This window comes from Parasteatoda tepidariorum, chromosome 2 (genome assembly GCF_043381705.1).
Source record: "Parasteatoda tepidariorum isolate YZ-2023 chromosome 2, CAS_Ptep_4.0, whole genome shotgun sequence".
NCBI classification, from domain to species: domain Eukaryota; kingdom Metazoa; phylum Arthropoda; class Arachnida; order Araneae; family Theridiidae; genus Parasteatoda; species Parasteatoda tepidariorum.
In genome coordinates, this window is record NC_092205.1 from 29,325,573 (window position 1) to 29,343,473 (window position 17,901).

The 17,901-nt window shown below is 31.8% G+C and overlaps 1 protein-coding gene and 1 long non-coding RNA gene across 4 annotated transcripts in view; both read left to right on the top strand.

Annotated features, from left to right (window-relative positions):
- The window catches only part of LOC107455303 (ras-related protein Rab-6A-like), a 69,177-nt gene that overhangs the window by 6,262 nt on the left and 45,014 nt on the right, over positions 1 to 17,901 (top strand). The window contains exon 1 of one of the 3 annotated variants that reach the window (XM_071177409.1): positions 16,392 to 16,878. The exons of the other annotated variants lie outside the window; for them this stretch is intronic. Coding sequence (XP_071033510.1) covers positions 16,857 to 16,878 — 22 coding nt within the window. The 5' untranslated portion in view covers positions 16,392 to 16,856. Of the gene's footprint in view, positions 1 to 16,391; positions 16,879 to 17,901 lie in introns of those variants that run through there. 3 annotated transcript variants of the gene reach the window in all.
- LOC107442723 (uncharacterized) lies at positions 8,045 to 15,795 on the top strand. Its single transcript, XR_011636121.1, has 3 exons — positions 8,045 to 8,681; positions 10,207 to 12,075; positions 14,668 to 15,795. It is a non-coding gene; the product is annotated as an uncharacterized lncRNA (long non-coding RNA).

Here is a 17,901-nt window from a genome sequence, read left to right on the forward strand (position 1 = left end):
CTAACATAATACATAAATAGCGAAAATGATGATTAGAGATGGAGTACTGAAAGTTTTTGAAAGGGCCTCCGCCAAAAATTTTTGAACCAGGGCCCCGAGGGGTGAAGTTACGGCACTGGTCTAACCGCCATAAATCTGAAATATTCGCATCATTCACGTGACAAGATAGGACGGTATTTGTACTATCTTGTTCTTCTGCTTTATTATTCTTTCCCATTAGAGTCCAACCTAATTTAGTTCCTACGCAAACCAGTCCTGAACTAAGTTCCTCTATTCCCCCACTGAGCAGTTTGCCAGCGATGTCAGCCCCAATTAACAAATGAATTTCTAAGGGAGAAGACTGATACAACAACTGATCATTATAACCCTGTGTAGTATCAGTTAAAAATATGCTACGAGATTTAAGTTCTTTTATATGAGGGAATAAATTTATTCTAGAAATATTAGAACAAATTACTTCCTGATCCAATACCTCAAAATTACAATGATAACTGTTATCTACATTACTTATATGAACTAAATATCTTCTATGATTTTCTGTCTTTTTAACACCCCCAAATAAAGAATGCAAAATAGATTCTTCACCGATAACATCATATTCCATACACGTTGCAGCGTATTTCGATATGTACGATCGCTGCGAACCCGTATCAATGAGAATCCGAATAAATTTGGTTTTATTATCCCCTCGTATTTGTAATACTAATGTTTGTAAATAAACCTGACGCATGCATGTAGTATTAGTTAAAGAGCTTTCCGTAACGACTTTTTCTTCCGACCCCTTTTCATTAATTTTATTGCCATGAAATTCTTTTTTCATTTTACACATAATTAACAAATGTTGTCCATTACATTTCAAACAATTAACTTTATTTTTACAAAAGCGCCCAATATGTCTAGGTTAATAACTTAAGCATCGATAACAGATACCCTTTTCTATAAGTATTTCTTTCTTTTTTTCAAATGGTAAATTCATAGCATATTTACAATCTTGACTTAAATGGGATTTATTACAAAATACGCACTCATCCACTTTCGAATTTGCCAGATGTGAAACNCCGAGCAGGGATGCCAGATTTTGGGTATTACCAAAAGATATCATAAAGGAGATAGCTTACCTCCACCAAAAGGCCGGGAACACTTCGTATTAATCCATAGACTTCTATAAATCTTCTAAATAATTTCAGTTGAGAGTGAAACATTCAATATTAAATTTTATTTACAAACATAAACATATGGACACAATATATTTACGGACACACACAACAAAAAAACATGCTTCGCATCGCAGTTCTAAAACAGTTCTCTCTCGAACCAGAGTGTCAGTGTGTGTGGGAGGAGTCGGATTAGCCTAGAGCACGTGATTATCACGCGCTCACTAGATGAAATTAACTGATAGATTAATAATTTTAATTGGAATTTCCAACAGTCTGGTGTTCAATGCCTGGAAGCAGATCTTGTGATACACTTCAAACGATCCTGGGAAAACATCATCCATGAGTCTTGGGTTTTCCTTCACTTGAGGAAATGCAAATACAGGAGGGATGAATACCCTAGCTGCACTTATGCATGTTTCAACAGTAACCAAAACTCCTCATTCGGCTGAGGACAAGCTACCCACTTGCTTTTTGCCTCGTAGACTCAACACTTTTGAAGGCTTGTTTGGCACTGTTAGAATTCCTGTTTCATCAACATTATAAATATCATTTGGAGTGATCCTATGTTTACTTAATAGAGAATTCAAAAGTTAAAAAAACTGCTTAACTGCAGTGCGATTAAACCCTTTTGCTCGGACCATACCCGTGGGTTCTGGATTTTGGTGACTAAGTTCTTCATGCCTGCCTAGAAATGATTAAAACCAACACTTCCCAGCCATTTTTTTTCCTGTGTTAAAATTATGCTTAATATTGTTTCTCTCAGCTAACCCAATGCTAGCATTTGTTTGTCCGTTAGAGTTATACCAAATAATCTCTCTTCTAGAGCCAATACATGCTCACGCGTTTTTTTCTTGTTCAGCATTGAATACTGTCTCTTATCTGTCCAACTTTTTCACTGCTGCCAATCCAGGGGTCAATGTATTTGTACGAGCCTTTTTTACATTTCTTTCAATATAGTAATAATAATATAGTAAAAGTATTAGGCCAACAAATAAATAGGTGGATAAAACGGGATATAAAAAAACTCTATCCCGTTTTATCCAACTCATAAGTATCCCGTTTTGTCAGACTCAGACACTTTTCAAAACAAACATGGCTGCTACCTAAACGTGAAAGAAAAATTAGATTGACTAGACATGAGAATACTCGTTAATAAATGCTTCATTAAATGTAATACTCACCGGAATTGTAATCCTATATATATAGGCAGTACAATGTGAAAAACAACGCACGTAAATGTAGAAAGTAGCAAAAAAATGGAGTAAAAAAGTTTTGAGATCTACAGCTTTGTATCAACTAGTGATCTCGAGACGGTACGCACTGAAAATGATATAATCACAGTCAAATAACAAGTTTCTGTCGTCGTCCGCTAGACAGCTGCAATAGTCTGGTCCCTAGGCGAGGTATCCCATTTTGTCCGACTATCCCGTTTTATCCAACTGTCCCCTATTAATTGGTAATAAAAATGAACCTAGCTTGCCAATCTGTTTTTTTAGCCCTAGACAAAAGATTTCGGCTAGCCTTAAAAAAGTACTGAAAACTATTATTTTCTTATTATTGACGCCCAGGAGTTGAAACTTAACTTGAAGCCAAATGAAAAGCTTTATGAATAAAAACATTTAATAAAGACTGTTCACATTAAATTGGAATTTATGTAAAATGCGTTTTAGTTAAATTTGACAGCAAATACTTGTGATGCGTAAAGCACAAAAACAAATGAAACAGAATAACTAGTCCAATTCGAATATAAGGATGACCATAATAACTAGTCCAATTTCGAATATATGGATGAATACAAACTTAGAGTTCATATATAATTATTGAATAATTTAAAAATGCGGAATGCGTACTTGACGTCATGTCGCTTCATTACTCTTCTTCCAGTAAAAACCTCATTCGAACGTGTCGAGAAATTTAGACGAAACTTTAGTAGGTCTCCCAACACTTGATGACTTGTTGGAAACAGCCTTCTTTTAACGGTTCGTTAGAAAAAGTAACCATTTTCACTTTAATATTTGGAGTAGATTATTTATGAATAGGTGGTGGTATACTGACTGTGAATAATCAAAGGAGTGTTCTTCAAGTCTGTAGACTGTTTCAAACGTTTTATAGAGATCTTTCTAGAATTGTTAATGCTCTAATATTTGTAATTTTTAATGTTCTCGGGATGTTTTTCAAAGGTCCAATTATGTCAAGATGAATTTTGTCGAATCTTTCTAATGTTGGTAGATACCTCCCAAGCGATTTATATACGTGTCGCTGTTTCTTGGAACTTTGACAAGATATACAGGCCTTAATGAATTTCTTGACATCCTTGTACATTGAAGGCCATGTACACTTCTTTGACTCTGTGTTTTGCTTGAGCTCCTTGAGGACATAGATTACTTTTCGAAAACAATTGGAGGCATACATGGTTGTGGTTTTCGGAAAGAAATATTGCAATATAAATAGAAGAACAAACTTAGAGATCATAAATAATAAAAGCAGAAAATAATTTGATTTATGTCTTAAATGTGTGTACTCAGCAGATATGTAACGTAAGAATGTTTGGTTGAGTTATCCGCTGTTTTTGCTCAACTGTCATCTCTATTGGATACAAGGATTATGTGTTGTCTGTATTTTCGAGTTGTCACTCACACAAACATTAACACCCATTGTACAAATTATAGTATCGCAAGCAAGGATTGTCAAAAGTGTATAGTTATATTTTCTGTATCAATCTAATTTCTACATTGGTAGATATATATTTCTTTACCCAAAATAAAATGTAACATCATTCAGAATAATATCGTATTCAATTATCGTTTTGTATAATATTTATAATATTCTCATATTCAATGCACAGATATGTATTATCTATAGCCGGTGACCTGGGTATATCAGAGCCTGGCGTTGTCTAATATAAATAATAGAATAGAAATAATAGAATAGAATAGAAATAATGAAAAGAATAGAATAGAAATAATGAAAAGAATAGAATAGAAATAATAGAATAGAAATAATGAAAAGAATAGAATAGAAATAATGAAAAGAATAGAATAGAAATATTGAAAAGAATAGAATATAAATAATGGAAGTAGTTACTTATGAGCTTTGGCTTCTTAGTACCAACAATTTATAAGTATTATTTTTTTTAAAAAAAATTATGATAATAATACCTTTAAAGGATCCCTTGTATTCTTATCCTTTAAAGGACCTTTAAAGAAGAATATTATAAGGGTCTTCAATGGTTTTTCGAAAAATATCTCCGATTACTTGTTAAAATTATGTTTTAAAGTATGTATCATTCTTTGTTTTATGCAAAACTAATATTAAGTTATTTCCCGTAACCACATGTAAATGCATTTGAAATGCCACTTAGTTTCAGCTCTCTCGTGATAAGGCTCTCAAAATTTTGGCAAAATTATCAAAAATTATGATTATAAGATTTAGTTTGTCTTTTAGACATATACAGAGTTTTTAATTTTCTACCACTCTTAAAAATTTTACCTTGGGCAATTCAAATTTGGTCGATATGAGTCCTATCAGAACATGCACAGAGGTACCAATATTGGGATGTCTAGATTTTTTTAATATTGGTTCTATAATGGCCTATATAGGGCCTACATTGGCCAATATAGAACCTACATTGGTTAAATAATAGATAAAACATATCGGGAGAATTTGACAGTTCTATATAGGACCGATATTGGTTGTAAAGTGGCTGTAAAATATCGGGTAAATCGGAAAATTCAATATAGGGCAGTATCGCAACAATAAAGGCCCTTTGAACCCTTACTGGAGCCAAGATTCATGAATATTGGCCCAGTGAGGAATCAAGACGGGCCCGACTTAGCCTAATTGGGGCCCGGGGCAAGAAAGTTCTTTGGGGGGGCCCCCCTCTGCTTCACTACTTCAGTAATGAATAACCGAACTTTATGGAGGTATTTAAATTTTTCACCTCATTATAGATAACATAATACGAAAATTGACTAGAACCTGGACAGACGAAATATCTTTCAGTCCATTTTATTATTTTTCTGACTATTCTGTGTCCATCATGCCGATTGCAGTTTTTTGATTAATCATCTAGCTGCGAAAAATTCATATCCATGCTGACAGGGCGGAATTCAGCTAAATTTTCGCAGCGTCCATGACTCAATTAAGCCAATCAAAACCCCGTACTTTTGTAGACATATCGCATTTTGCGATATGTAAAAATGCAGGATTTTGATTGGCCATATTTGTCCATCGTAATTGCAAAAATTTTGCTGAATTCCGCCCTAAAAAGTCACGGATTTGCGAAATATAGATTTTTTGTGTTTATACGATAGATTAATGAAGAAACTAACATGAAACTGACAGGATTTTACACTGCACTGATATTTTGTTTAAAAAAAAGTTCAGTAAAGAAGGAAACTTAAAATAGACTTTCTATTCGATTTGGGGGTCCGGGGCAACAGCCCCTGCCTTAGTCAGGCCCTGGACCCAAATTGTTTTGCTGCGAGGGGCATAGTAGTCAGCCCTAATATTATAATATGGTTTAAGAATTTTAAATTCTTGACTAAAGAGCAATTAATTAGTATTATTAATAGTAAGTGTTAATTTGTTTTAGTATTGGAGTTTAATTATACTACATTTCTATTTTCTTCTTAGTTTCGCTTTTTTGTTTTGATAAGCAAGAACATTTTATTTATTACTTATTATTTCTTTCACATTTCAGGCGTAGGAAAAGCAAGTTTGGTTCGAACATATATCAGTGGAAAATTCGAAGGTAATTTACATAAAAATTAATTTTTGTTTAAGCATACTTTTTTAAAATTAATTTAAAAATATTCATTTTAAGATAATAGTTTAATACTAGTGGGCTGCGCCCCCTGCTGGTTAACGCTCACCAACCCCAGAAAATTGCTACGCAATCTTATATGGTTTGCTTCGCACACCAAGCTCGCTTCGCTCGCTACTAACTTAGGTACATTGCAAATGCACAAAATTCTAAGAATTCAAAACAATCATTCAAATCCATATAACAACTTTTTTTTTTTTTAAAGTTGTTATATGGATTTGATAACGATGATACCCCAATGAGGTGGTGCACCATCTTGTTGCAAAAAGTTGGCTGAAGCTCTTCTAGTTGTGGAAATACGAAGGTATCATCGAATACGAAGGTATATGTGGGTATCATCGTTCGTAGTTCTTTGAATGACCATTTTCCAGGAAGATGTGGGCGAGGAGGTTCAGTTTCTTGGCCATCCAGATCACCTGATATAACGCCGCTGGACTTTTTTCTTTGGGGATTTATAAAGGACAATGTTTACAGGAGGATCGTGTCGAACATTGATGACCTAAAAGCCAGAATTACAACCGTAATAGCCTCTGTAAATGCCGACATGCTTGCCGCTACCTGGCTTGAAATTGACTATCGACTTGCGACGAAGGGGGCACACCTGGAAGTTCACTGACAAGGGTCATGAAACTTTTTGAGTCTATCTAACCATTTATGTTATTAATTTTAATCTATTTTTATTATTTTATGAGTTATTAAACATCAAAATGAGTCTGGGACTTTATAAACACCCTGTATATCTACAAATTGGCTTAAAATTGCTATAAGGACTCGAAACAAACAGTAATTGAGTACGTTTAGGGTTTTAAAAAAAAAGGTTTTTCCTGTTTCTTCTTTTAGTAATTTTCAAATCTGACTTTTTTTAAATCTATTGATGAAAAAAAAATCTGCAGATGCTCTGATAATCTGCAGCTCCCGTTTCCGAGCTGGAGGAATTCTGCTACCGGAATCGTAACTATCTTATGTTTTTAACCCTTTAACGCATTTGAAATTCATTTTTATATATTTTTTTCTGATTCTTTAATCACAAGCAAAAGTATATTTTGGTATTTTTCAAAAATTTATCCTTAATTTATTTTGTGAATTAAAGAAATTTCAATGAAGAATAACTGTTTCTCTTAGATCTAAGTAACTGCAAATTTGAAAAAATATTCTTTGGAAATGAGCCGTGTTTGAAAGATTTTACCTTTCACGCCGACACCGGTGTTTCATGCTGTATTTCATGTCCGTAAATTATTCTACGTCAAAGGTTTAGCTCTATTCTTATTTTCTCTGTTATCTTCTGCTAGGACAATTGTGATAATGTTAATTATCACAAGTTTATTTTAATATTTGCTTTAACTTTGTTTTTTCTTAATTTGCTTTAATTTTGTTTTCTTAATTTGCTTTACTTTTATTATCTTAACTCTTAATTTATTATTTACGAGTTATTGCTCTTAACTTCATTTAACGTTCAGCTTATATTTAAATCATTTATCAATTTATAATGCACAGGTTTATTTACTGCATATTTTTTTAATTATTAACTTTTATAGATTTATTGTGTTTTATATTTTAATTATGCAATTGTAATTTATCTATAATTGTCTATTACTGTTTTTTTACTTTTTTTTCAGTCATGCACTGCCTTAAAGAAATTTTCCCCAGTCTTTTCCTTTACCAAGGGTAACTTGATACAATCTCCGCAATCTCTTCGGATGGGACCTCAGCTGACACCTGCGTGGGAGGATTTTGGCCCCTTTTTTTTCGTTGCAGCTGCATTCGCTGGTCAACGGTGAGAAATAGATATATAAGTTTTTTNATACCCGCCTTTTTAAACAGGTCTACTAACTGTTCTTGTAGTAATTGAAATTCTTGAAAGTCTGAACTACCTGACAAAATGTCATCCATATAAGTGTCTCTAATTATTACAGCAGCGGCTAAGGGAAAACTATCACCCTCATCAATGGCTAATTGTTTTTGCTAAGTAGGGTGCACAAGAAGTTCCGTATGTAACAATGCAGTTTGTAAGTTTGCATTGGGCCATTCACGCTGTTCTGCCATAATATTAACTGTAAATTCCAGCGATCATCATCAGCATTGGCACGACAGCCCTTTGTGAGCTTGGGCCTTCCTCAGAAGCTTTTCCCATTCTGTCTTTCCCCCAGCAACTGATTTCCAGTTCTTTACTTTTAGGATGGCAAAATCCTCATCCACACAGTCTTTCCATCTCTTTTTGGGCCTTCCTCTTGGCCTTTAATTGGAGGGGGTTGCATTAAAGACTTAAAGCTGTTCGATCTGGGCTCATTCTCACTACATGCCCGGTCCATCTCATTCTACTTTGCCTAATAGATTTAATGATATCATCATTATTAAAGATCTTATATATTTCAAAAAGTAGTGATATCATTGCACAAAAATATAGATTCTTGTTATGACTTAAGAAGAAAGGATAAGTAAAATTTAGAAAGAAGGATTTTTTTTCAAAAAATAAATGCTTAGGAGTGCACATAGTTGGTACTTTTACCTGATTATATTTCACTCATGTTTGTCAGTTAAAGTTTTACTTCAACTAAAGGGTATATCATCATTTTAGACATTTATAATCCGATATTCCACGGGGGCAACTACACTAAACGACTTAAGGTAAAGGATAAAACTGTGCATTTGTTTTTTGCGGTTCATCCTGGCAATGAGAGATTTCGTGCATTGGTGCCAATGTAAGTTCAAAAATTTCATTTTTAATTAAACTTTGTTACATTTTAGAGTTACGTAAAGCTTACTTTTTGCAAAATATTACATTACCAATAAAAAATTTATTTGATTGTATTATTTACTTACATCATCACTGTGTCGTAACTTAATTAATATTTATTTTTAATAACCATGACTAACTTCGTTGAATACAGGATTACTGGGAAAAACTTTAAGGGGTGGTAGGGGGCGATCACAAGGATTCAGAATTGCTCAATTAGTTATGCTGAATTGAAAATTTTAACCACTTTCATCCTGATCAAATACTGATATCTGATGCTTTTTTAAGCTGGGTTGTTCCGTTTAAATTTAAATTATAATTTCTACTTAATTCTTTTCCTGTCTTAAACTAATTTTAAACTTTTAGAATTTTTATCTTCCCTTTAACTGATTTTGGTAAATTTATATCATCGCACAATGAGAGTTTACTCGGGAAAAATGTTATTTAAATTGCTCATTTACTTTATTTCTTACTTTATATCAAATTTTATTAGAATATAAAGAAGAAAATTTAAAAAAGATAATGCAAAATTATTTTTAAAAAAATTCTCTATAACTTACCACTATTATTACAAATCTCTTTATAACAAACAAGATTGTTGCCAGATTGTTAGTGATGATGTTAGATTTCAATAAAATTTCTTGAATTACCAGAATTCGATGGAGCAGGAACATTGATTGATATTTACCTTACTGATAAGTTAAAATCCTTTAATAAAATCTTCTCCTGAAAGAAAAAAATAAAACTCTTTTGATGATCCAGTTAGAATCTACTTAAAAATTTTCTTTCCAGAATGTCGGAAAATCCACACGGTATTCTTCAGATTTTTGATATTGCAAATGTTAGTACCCTTAAGACATTATAAAATTTTTTATTATTTACGTATAATTTGCGGTTGCGTTTGCGGCCCTGTGCACTTTTGCGATTTTTTATTCTTTTCCTAACTTACAATGAATTGTTCGTAAGACTTAATTTCCAGCAGATCACCAAGGTAAAGCATCACTGGCTGTGGACGATGAACCAGTGGTGTGAGTATGTGTCAGTGTGGGTGGGTGACCCCTGATCAGTCAGCGAAGGGAATGAAGGAGTGCGAGATCGATCCTCGTTAAATTGTTCCATCGCAAAGTACTCGACTTCACATACAGATATCTGAGCTGTCAAAGTGGGGAGCCATCCTCTCTATTGAAGATCAAAACTGTGATGGCGTGTCTTCAGACCATCCTGGGGTGTTTGCCAGACCATCTCTATTATCCCATTTTGCAGCTCTAAAGCAATTTAAATAACGTACTATTGCAACTAATTCTTTTTGCATGCCTACTTTGTCCCTTTATTTTTCTAAACTTCCTGAATTTATTTTTATATTTACCTTAATAGTAAGTAAATATCCTTCAGTAATAAGCTTTTCTCCTCAAAGAGAAACAGCATCAATTAAAAAAAAAAAATTTTATTGATAATGCTGACAAATATATTAAAATTTTTTTTTCTTCCAGACCAACTAGAAATGCAAGCGGTATTCTTCTGGTTTATGATACTGCAGACATTTGTACCTTTGAGAAACTTCGAGAATGGCGTGAGAAAATGAGGAAATTAACTCCAGAAGCTATNACGAAAGAAACGTTGCAGTTGATTTTGCGCCTTTTTCAAATAATGCGCCCATGGCTCTAGCCATGCCTGCCATACCCTAGATACGCCACTGCATCAAATACTGACTGGTGCACGTTAAATCTGCCGGAAACGCAAAGTCTACCAAGTTCCTGCAAGAAATCAATACCTCTAAAAGTACTGAATTGGAGATTGAGCGTTCTCTGTTTAAGGTTTAAGTTACAATCTGTGTATGAATGAATTGGTTTCCCCCTGTAAAACGGGCTGTGACGTGTTCGTATGACTTAAGTCGTAACATTGGCAACAAAGGGTGCCACTGAAAATCAAGAAAAGCATTCTCTATCTTGCAAATTCGCTATAATTTCCCATGATATTGGTATGATGATATCCCTTGCTGATATTGGCAAGTAGCATAAGGAACAACTTTAAAATAAATATTACATTAGCTTTACAACTTTAAAATAAATACAACAATAGCTTTAAAATAAATATTTATACTGAAATATTACTAGCTGTTTTTATTTGGAAATTAAAGGGTTTCTGAAGTAAAAATACTAATTTGAATCGTTTGCAGAGTAATGCATGGGTTGTTTATGACCATGGAGATCGTAATCTTCAGTTTGTATCCCTTAGGCTTGATACAAAATGCGCATGATTTAAAACGTAAGACAACTTCTCGTGTCGAAATCTCTCCACTTCTCAGCTGCCTACGCGCCATCCCATTTTTATAAAATGAACCATCTACGACATTTGAGTATCCACTGATATAATTCAGGAACAGTTGCGTATTTAACGAATTACGAATTTAACGGATTGAGCAATAACGCAAAAATAATGTTATATTCCCAGAAAATTTTTTTTATTTATGACAATTTTTTTCTTAAGATTTCAAGTTTCTTTTAATGAAAATATTTTATAATTGACAGTTGGGGCTCGATCTGACCTTTTCTATGGAAGGGAAGTACTTTTTAGAGAAGGCCAAAATTTTGCCAAAAGTGAAAATCTCGAATTTTTTGAATGCAGTGCCAAGACTGGTGAAATGCAAATTCGCTATGATTTCCCATATCAGGTTTTAAATTGGACATTGCAGGGTTTCTGAAGTAAAAATACTAATTTAAATATTTTGCCGAGCAATGCAAGGGTTGTTTATGACCATGGAATTAGCGCAATCCTCAGTTTGCATCCCTTAGGATTGATACAAATTGCTCATGTTTGAAACTTTAAAAATTTCTGGATATCTCAATGGGAAAAAAATATGCGTATGTGTGCACTGTGGCATTTAGATGATACATATTAAAATTGACATTGGAAATTTCATTTATAAAAAATATATTTGGGTGAGAAAATATTTGGTTTGAATATATTACTGAGGAGGAGGCATTAATTTGGTAAGACAACTTCTCGTGTCGAAATCTCACCACTTCTCAGCTGCCTACGCGCCATCTCATTTTTATAAAATGAACTATCTATTATGTTAGAGTATCCACTGATATAATTCAAGAACAGTTGCGTATTTAACGAATTGAGCATTAACTCAAAAATAATGTTACGTTCCCAGAAAAAAAAAATTTTTATGACTATATTTCTTAAGATTTCAAGTTTCTTTTAATGAAAATATTTTATAATTGACAGTTGGTGCTCGATCTGACCTTTTCCATAGAAGGGAAGTACTTTTTAAAGAAGGCCAAAATTTTGCCAACAGTGAAAATCTCAAATTTTTTGAATGCAGTGCCAAGACTGGTGAAAATGTTAAAGAAGTAAGACATTATAGATTTAATTCAAGCTTCCATACAAACTTATTTTACGATTCTCACCATCACTACGTACATACATCTGATACGATAGTCTCATTTTAAACTAAATTTGTGAGGCACTTAAGAAACTGAAAAAATGGCAGCAAAACTAAGAGGATTAGACACATTATATTCACCAAATACGTTTTATATTCACCAAATTATTCAATTTCGCCAACTACAATTGCCTTCTTGAAATATTTAGGGTTTCGAAACTTTAAAATTAAAGTAATTAAAAATTATTATTATATAAGTTTCTTAAAAAAGAAAATTTTTCTTTATAACATTCCTAATTAAACAAACGTAACAAATGTTGCAATTTTCACAATACTTTATTTAACGCTCACACTCGTTTCATCAGAAAACTTTTTTTTCTTGAACTAAAATTCCATTCTTATCTTGTTTATCTCTAATTTTTCTCTCTTTTTCACTATCGTTTACATCAATCAGTCATTATCTTCTCTCTTTTTTTTTTTCATTTTGACTAGACGATTTTGTTTAAAATTTAATTTTTATAAATTACCTCCAGTCTAAGCATTCGCAAAATTTTTCGCAATTTATATTTGACATAATCGAATATACAAGAGTTATACACACATAAAGTTTGAATGTGAATATTAAAGTAATATCTATTTGTAAGTGATTCAAGTTCTTAAACTTACTCGGAAATTTAAATTAACCTTTATACAACTATGATTGCATGATTGTATTTTTCTGTTAGAAGAATGTATATATAATCGATGAGATACGAATTCAGATGTGACTTTTATTCCATTTCCAAAATTCCTGAATGTTAGCTATTTTAATGTAGGTTCAATATGATATTTGACTTTTTTGCATATTTGCGGAAAACTTATTCTAGAAGTATTCAGTATAATTAATTTATACTAAATTATTTTCGTTAGTATGATAGAGTATATTGGTATATAATGAATTATTACTTTTCGAAACACCATAAAAAGTATACAGTATGTTACAAAATTATAAGATCCACCTGAAATATCCCTCGTTTTTATAGTACACTGCATAAAATATATAATTTTAAAATAGTGAAGCAACTTAAATAAGTTGTATTTTCTCAAATAAATTAAAAAGTGAAAAAAAAATTAGTTAGGTTCACACGATAATCGATTTTGATCAGAACTACCTGCAACACATTATAATACATTGTATATTATTACTTAACGCGATATTAAAATAGGTTTTATGTAAGATAAGGACAAAGACTCTTACACTGAAATAATAATAACTCAGTCACAAATTTCTGGAAAAACAATGCAGTACAATTTGTTTTGGCTGTTAGCTTTAAAAAGCACTTTTAAGGAGGTCAAAAAATTCCGTTACATATGAAACGTCAATATCGAATGAGAGGAAATAACCCTTAGCCTCAAGTAATGCAATGCCAATTATTTCTAATTACAATGAAATTATAAAATCAAAGTAAATACAACACCAATTATTTCGAACAAGTTAACGTTTCCATTCTACTCGAAATTATATGAAAATGTGTCTTTTATTTGTCGATTTAAAATTTATTCTAGATATATTTTATGGTATACTTTAGAGCATATTTTAGTCGAACTTTTCCTTACATCCTACATTATTGTAATTTGGTGGTACAATGGTGTGGTGGTAAACGTGGCTTTCCACAGTTTTTCCTTATCATTGCTGAAGTTTAAGTAAATGATAGTTAAATTGTTTCTCGTGTTAGCTTTCAAGCAATAAAATATATCGCCTATTCATTGCTGATGTGACAAAAGTTTGATTCAAAGAAACAAAAGTTTTCTTTTACAAAACTAGTATCTTTATATTAGCTTTATATTAGCTTTTGCCATTTAATTATTAAAATGTACATTGAGTAATCTATAAATATATTAATCCAAATATATGAATGCATACTGATCATTATTATATTGCACATAATTATAATTGTTCACTCCATAGAATGAATCAGCAAAAATAAAAACAGATGTATAACCACATTCAATCAGAAATATGTTTTTATAAATCTTCGTAGAATGTTATATTTTATTAAAATCTCTTTACTAAATAAGAATGAAATTAGCTGACGATTTAATAAGAAACATTGTATTTTGTAATTAAAAAAAGTTTTAGTAATCGACTAACAACGACAAATTATAAAAGAATTTTTTAGCTTATGTTTGCAGAAGTTAAACTCTTTGTAAGTTACATTAGGTATTTATTTCTTTAAAAATAATCAATTTAAATTTTCCTCGAATCCCCTCCCTCTCATCATAAATAGTTTAAACTTTAGATTTCTTATCAGAAAAATACGTATATTACTATAGTATAGAAAAAATTATGCCTCAGATTCAAAACTTTTATTGCTAATTACTTAGCATATCGGCTACTGATTAGTCAGCATATATTTGAGGTCACAGATCCTACTGGAACCGTTAAAATTGCTAAATACGATTATTAGTACAAAAATTATTCTAGGTGATATCCTTTTTTCCCACCTAGTACGTTACGTTTGAATATATGCAAAGGTAACTAAAGGTTAAATATTCATTTTCCTTTCTTACAAAATTGCAGATTTTTGAACAAATGACTTTGAGAATACTCGAAAAAAAAGAATTGATACCATTTATTCATCCTGTTAAAATGGAAATAGAAGGAAAATCTCCCGAATGGAAGCAAAACAAGTACGTGCCTGCTACGCGCACTACCGAGGAAGAAATACTCAATGGATCTGCTAATAAAACAGAAATTCTTCCCCAAAAAGATACAAATTATCCAGAAGATAGCGATTTGGAGTCTAGAGCTGAAGTCGAGAACTTGATTGTGATAAAAGAAGATATTATTGGTACTCAATCAAGCAGTAAATTAAAACCTTTAGAGCTAAACGAAAATTACCATCCTTCGAATGATGAAAAAGATGTGATTCCGAAAGTAGAAAATTATATACCTTCAGAAGAAGAAATGCTACTAGAAGGAAAATGCCCAGCCTGGTTTGCTTGAAGAAAAAAATTTTATTTGCGCCTATTTTGCTCCCTTTAAGTTATGATGTTTAAAGACAAGCTTGTTTTCCCCTCACAGTTTTAAAGTTTTATCTGACAATTTTTATTGGTATTTTGTTTTCGCAAATTCTACTTATAATGGATGTAAACAAGACGTACAAGTTTAGTACAAGACGTAACAGGTTGTACTTCTTGGTACTATAAAACACAGGCGATGAAAGCGTTCTCTGTCAGAGATTCAATTGAAGACACTATATGAAATGTGCAGATTTTAATTTCATTTTTAGATTAAGCCAAACATAGTATTTTTTAATGTTTGGAATCAAATTTTAAGGTAAATTTTTTTTGTTTTGTAATAAGTAGAAATTTATTATATTTTTTTAGATCAATACTTTTAAAGATGGGTTACTTTTTCAGCGGAAATAGTTCGCTTATTTCATCAATAGATGACTGCACTGGTTAGCTCTGCTTATTTTCGAATTCTTGTGAGTGTTTATGGTGTATAATATGATTTGCCTCCAGGTGGCACCACCATTATAAATTTGAAATTCAATCACAATAGTGATATTTATTAGAAATTTTAATTATCCTTTTAAACTGGGATTTTAGTGTATAATTATGTGTAATTAAGTTTATTTATATTTAATTAGTATTGTTTTATCTCTTTTATAATGTATTATTTAATTTGTGACTGTTCTTATAATGGAACNGTGAATTTTAAACAACATCAAAACAAGCTGAAGTATAGATAAATCAACCTCGCACACCTTAATTACAACATTTACGAGGTATAATTTTTATTGCTGTTTTCTCTGCAACCTTAAATATACCTCAAATATACCTCAAAACAACCTTAATACCTCAAAAATACCTCAAATCAACCTTAAATATACCTTAAAATTTCGTAAGGGACGTCACGTTGTAATCCAACTGCAGTTGACTTGGACGGCAATTGTAGTTCAAGATGAGCGTTCGATGATGTATACTATCAAACTCACAAATGGACCAATCAGAGGTTAGCGCTGATTTCCAGCTGACGGCGTCCTGTCCTAAGAAACCAGGCCTTAAAACTTCTTGGTATTATAAAACGCAGGCGATGATAGCGTTCTCTATCAGAGATTCAATTGAAGACACTATATGAAATGTGCAGATTTTAATTTCATTTTTAGATTAAGCCAAACATAGTACTTTTAATGCTTGGAATCAAGTTTTAAAGTAAATTTTTTTAATTGTTTTTTAATAAATAAAAATTTGTTATATTTTTTTAGATCAATACTTTTAAAGATGGGTTACTTTTTCAGCGGAAATAGTTCGCTTATTTCATCAATAGATGACTGCACTGGTTAGCTCTGCTTATTTTCGAATTCTTGTGAGTGTTTATGGTGTATAATATGATTTGCCTTCAGGTGGCACCGCCATTATAAATTTGAAATTCAATCACAATAGTGATATTTATTAGAAATTTTAATTATCCTTTTAAACTGGGATTTCAGTGTATAATTATGTGTAATTAAGTTTATTTATATTTCATTAGGATTGTCTTATCACTTTTATAATGTATTATTTAATTTGTGACTGTTCTTATAATGGAACTTTTTTGTTGTTGTGATATTCACTGGTTGTGCTGCAGCTCATGGGATGATAAGCAGCTCATGGTCAGTCCGAGATTCATTCCCTTTGCTGAAAGGAGAGTAAAAGATGGTGAAGCTGAAGAACTGAAGAATGGCTGAGAGGAGAATGGACTAGGCCAGAGTCCCTGAGTGGATGAGCGGGAGTTTTGAGCAAGGTTGAGCCGAAGCCGCTATGTTCGAATCTATTTGCCTATCCACAGAGCGTCCCAATGCTGAAAGTCTGTTGTCCCACAAGTGCTAATTGCCTTACTAGAAGGAAGCCCTAAGAAGTTGGAGTGCTAATTTCGATTTTAGTACAGTTTTAAAGGAACAATTTACCCTGACTTTTCATTGTTTCTACTATATTTTAAGATATATATTTTAAGATAAGCCTTTTATTCTTAATCGTGCTTACCGGATTCAGAGAATATTGTGATCTATATATTTTTTTAAATTGATTTTAGTAGATTTCATGATAAGTGTGCCTTTTATTCTTAATTGTTTTTTCTGGATTTGGAGTAATAGAATATTGTGCCTTAGATTTTTAATTGCATTTTATTGAAAAGATAATTTTGTATTGATAAATTTTAAACTTTAAGTAACGTATAATTTGAAAATATGTGATATCTACTTGATAGCATTTGGAAATGTTTAGAGTGTGTTTTTGTTTGAAAATTTGAGTTTTAATAAAATTGGTTGCAAATGTTAAATGTTTCAAGCAATTCCTTTGTTGAACCTGGGTAGCTCTGTAACCACAGTAAATTTATTGATCACAGCATAATTAAAGTTTTAAGGGTGACAGTACAGTCTTTGAAATATAGTTATTAAAAATTGCTTTTTTCATAGCAGTAACCTTTTTTAATTTCATTCTTTAAATTTTTGTTTACTTCGGAACTAATCATTTTTTACAAGCAGGTATTTAATTTTAGCTTTAATAAAAAAAGTTACTTAAATTAAAAATCGCCTTGTGCCGATGATTCCGTTTGGGTGATTTTGGTGCAGCAGCGGTAGCTGGCGTCGTTGCACAATTAGCAAAAGGGCCGAATTTATCGAGGAGTGTCTTGAAAAAGAAATATCTGAGATAAAAATATTAAAAAAATCAATCTATCTATAAAAATCTCTTTCTCTCTCTCTCTCTCTCTCTCTCTCTCTCTCTATATAAATATATATCTATATAAATACAAAATCATGTGTATATC